This window comes from Rousettus aegyptiacus, unplaced genomic scaffold (assembly GCF_014176215.1).
Source record: "Rousettus aegyptiacus isolate mRouAeg1 unplaced genomic scaffold, mRouAeg1.p scaffold_m13_p_1, whole genome shotgun sequence".
NCBI classification, from domain to species: domain Eukaryota; kingdom Metazoa; phylum Chordata; class Mammalia; order Chiroptera; family Pteropodidae; genus Rousettus; species Rousettus aegyptiacus.
In genome coordinates, this window is record NW_023416284.1 from 150820879 (window position 1) to 150828970 (window position 8092).

The 8092-nt window shown below is 39.2% G+C and overlaps 1 protein-coding gene across 2 annotated transcripts in view; it reads right to left on the minus strand.

The window, feature by feature from the left end:
• The window catches only part of GOPC (golgi associated PDZ and coiled-coil motif containing), a 30287-nt gene extending 28634 nt beyond the window's left edge, over positions 1–1653 (minus strand). For both annotated transcript variants that reach the window (XM_016163632.2, XM_016163631.2), the window contains exon 1: positions 1135–1653. In XM_016163632.2, coding sequence (XP_016019118.2) covers positions 1135–1422 — 288 coding nt within the window. In that variant the 5' untranslated portion in view covers positions 1423–1653. The remainder of the gene's footprint in view (positions 1–1134) is intronic.
• Between the last annotated feature and the right edge of the window lie 6439 nt (positions 1654–8092).

Consider the following 8092-nt stretch of genomic DNA (forward strand, 5'->3'; position numbering starts at 1 on the left):
ACCTTTGAGTTAAAAAATTATAATTGCATATTAGATATGCGATTCTAATCTAATTAAAGATTAATTATACCACCTTTTTCATGGCTAACAGGAAAGAGGAAGAATGCTAATGGCTAAGAAAAGAGAGGATGCTTATCTGATGTAGCGATATGGATCCAATGGGCACTGTTTTATCATTAAAACTGATAGCAATGATGATTTCTTAAGAAACTTAACATTTAAAGAGCTTTTATACATCACTGATTATCCTATTTTTATCTACTTTAAAATGAAATATCCATTCTCACACTTAAATTACATAGTTAGGAAATGTTCTTTACGCAATGTTAAATCTATCATGATTTCTAAATACTGTTATAATGTGCTAATTTAATTTTCTGCACAAAGTGGTAAATTTTTTGTTTTTTGTTTTTTTTGTAACCACCACCATTCCACCCATGCCCACAACCAAGATTAGAGACTAAAGCAAATGATCACTGTTCATACACTCCAGACTTAGGGAAATTTGGTAAAGTACAAACAAGAAGTCATTGAAATATATATAATTGTAGGGAGCTCTGGTGGTATCTGTCTGTAATTTAAGGACTGTAAACCGAGAAGGACATTGATACTGTTGTGTTTATCCCACTAAATTTTCCTAAGAGTTTTGATCAAATTCCCCTAAATAGTTCAACAGTCTGTGTGCAACATTAGATGCTGACCTGAAATTGTTAAAAATAATCAGGTCTGTATCTGTCTGGATATACAAACCTAGTTGATCAATGAGAAAGTAGATCTAAAAATTCAAATGTTAAACGGTAGGCTAGGTATTCTTGTAACAAAGAATCTCTGAGCTTAAGTCTTAGATTAATGTAATATGCACAAGCAAGCTGGTGTCATTAGTTCCTGTTTTCCTCCTGAAAGACCGTAAGAAGGTGGATGACAGGACCCAGGAAGACGCACACGTAGATTTACACCCTTTTCTACTCCAACCTCACCTCACTCCTTTCCTTCAAACATATACACACGCGCTCCCTTTCACACTTTAAGCCCAGGCGCCCCAGTGGGCAGTTTTCTACGGTCGTTTCACTGGCATGTTAAATGTGATCTGATGACTGGGGTTGAATGCCACCCCCACCAGTGCCCAAAACTCACCTCTAGCTTGTGGTTGATTTGGGACACAGTCTGGGCTTTGTGGCAAAGCTGCGCAAAGCAGGAGCTCAGGCTGGTCATCTTCTGTCGCCCCTCATAAGTGATGTCCGCCTGGTCCGGGTCAATCTCACCTAGAAGCAGATCCACATCCACGAAGGCCTTGTCGAACTCCTTCTCCAGCACCTCCAGCCACCGGAACATGGATACTCCACCAGGGGAGACCCCCACCGCGCAAGAGGCGCCCCCTGGGCCCCCTCCGGCTCCTGCCGGGCATGGGCCGCCCGCCGACATGGCGCCGTCTACGGCCTCCCCGGGCTGCTGCTGACCCCCGCCGCCCACTCCGCGCGAGGGGAACTGCTGGGACTGCGGGAAGACCCGCGCAGGCACCCTACGTCCTCCCCGTGCCGTCCCCTCGCGCCGCTAACGCCGGCAGTGCAGTCCCGGAGTGGCGGGAGCAGGAGCAGCGAGCCCGAGGTAGCGACGGTGGCACACGAAAAAATCGGGCCGTCCCACCTCGCGGCCAGCCCAGGCTGCGCATGCGTAGCGAAGACCTAGGGCGGACGCAGCCGGGAGGGACGAAATGGGCGGGGCTAGGATGCGACCTTGGCCTATGAAAAGCCTCTACAGGGACCGGTCCGTCAGCGGCCATATTGACAACTGGCAAACTCCAACTTGAATGGCCGAGAAACGGAGGCGCATGGTGTCGCCTCCAAGTCGGAATGGCCCAAAGAAGAGAAAGGTGTCCACGTTGCAGTGAGGAACAACTTCCGCCCGTTTGACTAAATAGGGGGCGGGAGCCGTTCTAAAGTTGTCCGGGAAAGTTGCGGTGGTGACGTCCTCGGTCAGGAAAGGCAGAGTGAGGAAGGGCGGTGTGAGCTTGCGCAATGGCCGCGTTTTACCTTCAACATCCCAGTTCCTGTTTGGGGTGGGGTGGGTGCACACTGGTTTATCTTGGTTAATTCAGGGTAGAAACTGCAGGTTGAAGGATAGTGGCTGACCAGCTTTTGTTGACTTAATACGAGGCTTTCGTGATTAAGAGGCAGGCTTGGGTTCAAGTCTTCTATTCAGTGAGATATTAGCAGTGCCATCTTAGAGTTGTGTTCTCTAACCTCAAAGCCTCAGTTTCCAAAATATACTTCACTCAGTAATAAGGAAAAATGCTTAGCTTCAATGCTTGGCACTCATTATTACACCGTAGGTCATACATTTCCGAGGCAACTACTTAAAAGATGTATTTATTTCAAAAACTGGAACAATGTTCCCACACATGATATTTCTGAAATACAAAATTATGAACATGCACATATTCATAAATATATTGAATGCAGAGCCCTGTTCAGGCATTGGGACACAAAAATGAATGAGACATGACACAAGCAGAGCTCATAGGCTAGTGAGCCTAGCTACAACTTCGATTTGAATTTTGTCCTATCTTTGAATGTTCAGCGCCTGCTCTTTACCATTCCACCTACCCACTTTCAATCCCTTTCCACTTCAAGAATAGCCCAGTCTTGGAAGAAAAATGCAGTCTGAATAGTATAGGCTGTTAGAAACGGTCTCTCCTGCACTGCCTAGGGGAAAATTTTACTGGCCGACTCTTCTGTGGTTTGGGCATGGGACAGACTCTTCCAGTTAATCTCTAGCAAAGCCTGCATTGTGTTCCCCGCCGCCAACACCATGCCAATGAGGAATAAGAAATCATAGCTTTAGATTGCTCTCTGGGTACTGCATGGCTGACTGGTTAGCATCAGGCACTAAAGTTCTTTGGCTTCAGCAAACTTAGCTAAGCAAAACTAACCATGAGATCTTTGATTTGAGCTTAAAATAAGCACCTTCACACAGGTTTTAATACATGAAAAATAATATAAAACTCAAATTTACATCCTCCCTTACCTTCCTAATTAACTTTATTTTCATCTGCAGTATTTGCAAGAACATTATTACTACAGCTACCAAGTTCCCAGCCACTTAGTAAACTAAAAATTTTAACTTTCATGGCTGAAGATCTTTTTGTAAGTAAGGTTTTATTGAGCCAAAAATGCTAGCCAAATACTGATCTTGGGGCATGGAGTCCAAACCACCGGCAGCATAGTGAGGTAGAAAATGTCCATCATCCCAGAGTTTTGCAAGTATTTTTATACATCAAGTAAGGAGAAGGGGGAAGATGAAGGTAGTCTAAAAGAATTTACATGATCTATAGGCAAAGGGGTCGGGGAAGGTGAAGCAGGGCCAGTCCTGAGATAGCAAAGACACAAAGAAATGTCTGTTAGGGCAGCAGTCCGGAAAGCCCATGTTTAAACAAAGTGGAGGCTTTTGGAGTTAGAAATTAATTTAAAATTACAATAGACAAAATGGGGATGTGAGAAATCTTCTGTTACCCGGTGAGCAGCCATCAACAGACTAGCAATTCTGTCTCTTTCTCTCACTCTCCAGCTACTGTAAATTAATTTGAAACATCTCAGAATTGTTTTTGTCACTCTACATAATAGAGTATATTATGCAATGTATTTTCAGGAATTTCTAAGTAAATAATTTTAAATTGGAGGGGGGACACATACCTGGAATCACGGTAATAATAACTTTAAATCGTGAGTGCATACTGTGTGTTAAGCATGTGCTATTTGCTTTATTCTTTGACCCTCACACAATTCTGTGAGGTAGCTATTATCACTTTTTTATAGCTGAGTCACAGAAAACTTAAGTATCTTGGTAAGGTCATACAGCTAAAAATCAACTGACATGAGATTTCAATCTAGGTGTCCTTTTCTCCAAAGCCTTAGAAGTTAACCATTGGTTATAGAAGGATGAAGAAATCTATTTCTTCTTGTGTAAGTTACCAGCATAATAAATTGACAAATCAGTCAAAAAGATTTTTCAAAAAAATTTTTTCCAGTTATAGCCATATGCAAATCTATTAATATGTAAGAAATATTGTCAAAAAAGTAATTGTAATACTCATTTTCTATTATCACTCTTTCGTTTAAATGGACTACACTGGAAAATAAATTTCATTTCTTTAAAAAGATGTTATTCAACTTCTTGGTATATTGTGTAGGTACAACTGAAATGAATTTTAAGTGTTTTTATGCTTCCAGTGCTCTGATCATCTCATATTGTCCCTTCTCATTACCATGCTATGTAGCAGCTGCCACATCCCTATGTACTTGCTATCTTGGTGCTGTGTGACTAATTCATATACTCATGAGGAGCCCTCTATGTAGAAATTATTTTTTACATACCTTGATGGGGTTTCGCATTTCTGCAAGTCACAATCTAACTTGGAAATGAAGAGCAGGGTTTGATATTCAGGTGCTGCCATCTGTTGGCAGCATACTACATCTATATTTATTGCCTTATTTTGACCTGGAATTTTGTAATTGTATGTAATTTCAATACTTATGGGATTTATTTTCCTAGAGATAAAAAATATTGATGCTAATATTTGCAATTGCATTGGTGGAAACGTCCAATAACTGTTTCATGAATCATGCTTACATGATTAAAAATTTCTAATATAACTTAAATGTAACTGTCTTATTTTAGGAATTTATCCTTACAGAGTTTTACCACAAGGAATTACTAAGAATAAATAGGGTGGAAACTAAGGACACTGGGGAAGAAGGGGAGATGCTAAAGATTACTTAGGTACTAGGAATTAGCTCTGAGGTTAGAGTTCAAATATTTATTAGAGCATCATTAATTGGAAAAGTACTGTAGTGAGAGGACATATATCTATCTTAGAGAAGGAGACTACCATTTCATGAACTCTACTGTGTGCCAGGCCCTATAGTAAGCCTCATATGTATTGTTTACTCTCCAATATCCTTACCGGGAAAAGGAAAAGGTATCGAGTGCTGTTAGTCATAATAAACATGTTGTTCTATGATTAATAAAGATAGCCAAGGGAAACCTATTACCATTTTACTTTGAGCTATGTGGGGAAAGTCCTGAAATATATTATATTCACGTATTATTTATGTTTATTCATATTTACTAATGATATGGAATTTTTGATAGACATGGTAATGAAGCAAGTTTGGGCATTCCAAAGTGATTTATTAGCCTCATTCTCCTGATCATTTCTTTTATATACACCTATGGAACAACTGTTTGCTCTCTGGTTCCTAAAACTTAAGAATTTTGGTTAGCTCACACACCACTTCCAGGAAGCCTTCCTTTTCTCTGATATGATGCTTTGGACTCCATCCCCATTTAGTTTCCTACAAATACCTACTATAGCATTTATCTTTATTTATTTATTTTGGAGTCCCTTAGACTGTGAGCTTCTGGGCAGTAAAAGCTGTATCTTGTTTATCTGTGAATCCCAGGTCTTAACACAGGATCTGGAAGATAGTAAGAATGTTAAAAATACTTGTGGGATCAGTTCAATAATTGAAATATTACAACAGTCTGCCTAGGAAATTCTAAAAACAGCCACTTTCAAGACATGCGTTGATACCTGCCAGGGAGCATAGTTAATTACATTTTCATATTGGCTCAGGAGTTAGGAATATCTATAAAATACAAGTTAAATATCTATAAGATATGTGTTCCTTTAAAATCCAAGGAATATTTTTCCCAACCTAAAGAGAAAAGTTTATTTAACAATGCTCTGGTTGATTTGACTAATAAAGTCAGTATAATTTAGGCTTTAAGAATTATTTTACCTATTTGATAGTTCAAATATACGAGATAATACATTTTGTATGGTATACCCAAACTTAAAAATAATACATAAAATACAAATTTAAAAACCATGTTACTGTATTTTTTACTCCCTTACACTCTCAAAGACTGACTGTAACTGCTTTTCCACTGTTACCTGATCTACAATTTCATTTACCCTTTCCCATAGCTCCAGGTTTGGTTCAGCATTATCTAAAACCATTTAGCAACAGCGGTATCAGAGTTTACTAATATTGATTCTTACTCTTTTATCCACTGTCAAGACACTACGTATTTCTCAGATTATCAGATTTTACAGATCAAACATAGACTACCCCTCATCAGCCTCTGACATTTGTATTTCTTATAGATTAGTTCTATAAGGGGCCCAAAACAATTGCATTCTGTACACCCATTAACATTAATTATCTTTGCACTCATGTTAAAAAATAGAAGAACACTTTAAATATTCTCATTAGAATTTTCATAGCCTTCTAAATGAACAAGTCAGAAAAGTATAAAAAATATATACAAAAGCCGTATTGTATCACAACAGTTGTTAGAAATAGAATTTGGTTCTCAGTTGATATAACTCACTCAGAACTCACTTGGTTTTTATGGTCGTGGTAAGCAGAAAGAATGAGGGTGAACAGATTTCTATAGGTGACATTTGTCACTACCAATCAGGGACTGACCATATTTGAACCCCCTTCCTCTGTTTAGAGAATTCCTTACCTTATGTGACTCAAATATTGGATAGAGAGGCCTTCTCCTGCAATGAACTGAAGATGTCAGCTTTGTGACAACTAGAGCACAGGCATAACACCTAGGCTCACCTAAAAAAAAAAAAAAAATCATCCACCTGAAATTTTTAACTTGGAAATGGTAAGGCAGAGATTGGGAGAATTTTTATTGGTAGAAGCTGGGAGTTGGGGGTAGCAGCATTCTTTTTCAGGGGCAGCAGTGCCAGCAATGGTATCCAATTTCTGGTTCAGTGGTCGAGGCCAGGACATCCATGTTTTGCAGGGACTCTAGACTGAAGTGTGATTTGCCTGTGGCCCTGGCTATATGGCCTTCCTTTTTTTCTTGTCCATTTCCAAAACTGGTTCTCCAGGATTTCTTACAATCCCAATTTTCTTTCAATAATTCCTTTTCTGCTTAAATCAGCCAGAATTTGTTTGCATTGTTTGCAACTAATAACCCAAGCTGATAACCACTATCATTTATTGAGACCTTCTTTTTTTGTCCGTGAACTTGACATGCCTTAGTTCATTTCATCTCTTCCTTTTTGTAAAATGGGTAGTGTCTTCCCCATTTTAACGTCATTCTATAGAAGAAAAAATTGGGGCGTAGAGTGGTTAAATAGTAGAAAATTTTACTTTCGTTTTACTGTCAACTTATATTCTTTTTTCACAACGTTCTTCAGAAGAAAACAAGTTTAAAAAAGAATCATATTCAAAATTACTTTGTTCTTTAAAATTTCTTTTTCTTCAGACAGATATTTTCATAAATTAAAGTCATCTTTTTAGCACTTGGTTGATCAGTTTTGTAATAGGAATCACAAGCCAACGCTTCTACACCCTAGCGAGAGAGAATTTGAGTTAGTTTCTTCTTTGGAATTCATTTTCCTCTCTATAATGGAAACTTGCCCTTTGCTTTTAATAATGCAGAAAGGCCAATGTCCATTGCATAGAGGCCCACATTTATGTTTATTGCAGTTTCTTAACAATGGCACTATTGACATTTTGGACTGCATAATTCTTTGTTGTGGGGGCTGTCCTGTGAATTACAGGGTGTTCAGTAGCATCCCTGGCCATTATCCCCTAGATGCCAGTAGCACTGCCTACCCACCCACCCCCGAATTTTTACTGTCAACAAAATGTCTCTAGACATTGCCAAATTGTCCCTGTTTGAGAACCATGGGGTTATAGGACTAAAGATACAGATAAGAAAGCAGGTCAGGGAAGATCCTGGCTTGAAAATCTAAACAAAGATATAAATTTAATTCATTCCAACAAATGCAGGGCATATTTTTTGAGCCTGCAATCTTTCTTGTGCTGAAAGACTAAACCTAGATTATGAGCTATATTTTGAACAGTTTCCGGGTGAGTCACTGAGTTTCCATACTTGCAAAAGGCACCCATGTTCCTTTACTCAGTTTCTCCTACCCAAAGAAGCCAAGTAATTACAATCAGATAAAGTTTTGTTAAGTCATTTTTAGGAGCCTGCCACCTCCAGAGTAGGTTCAATAAAACATGTATGTCCCTCAAGCATTCAGGCTGTACCTCCCTTCGTA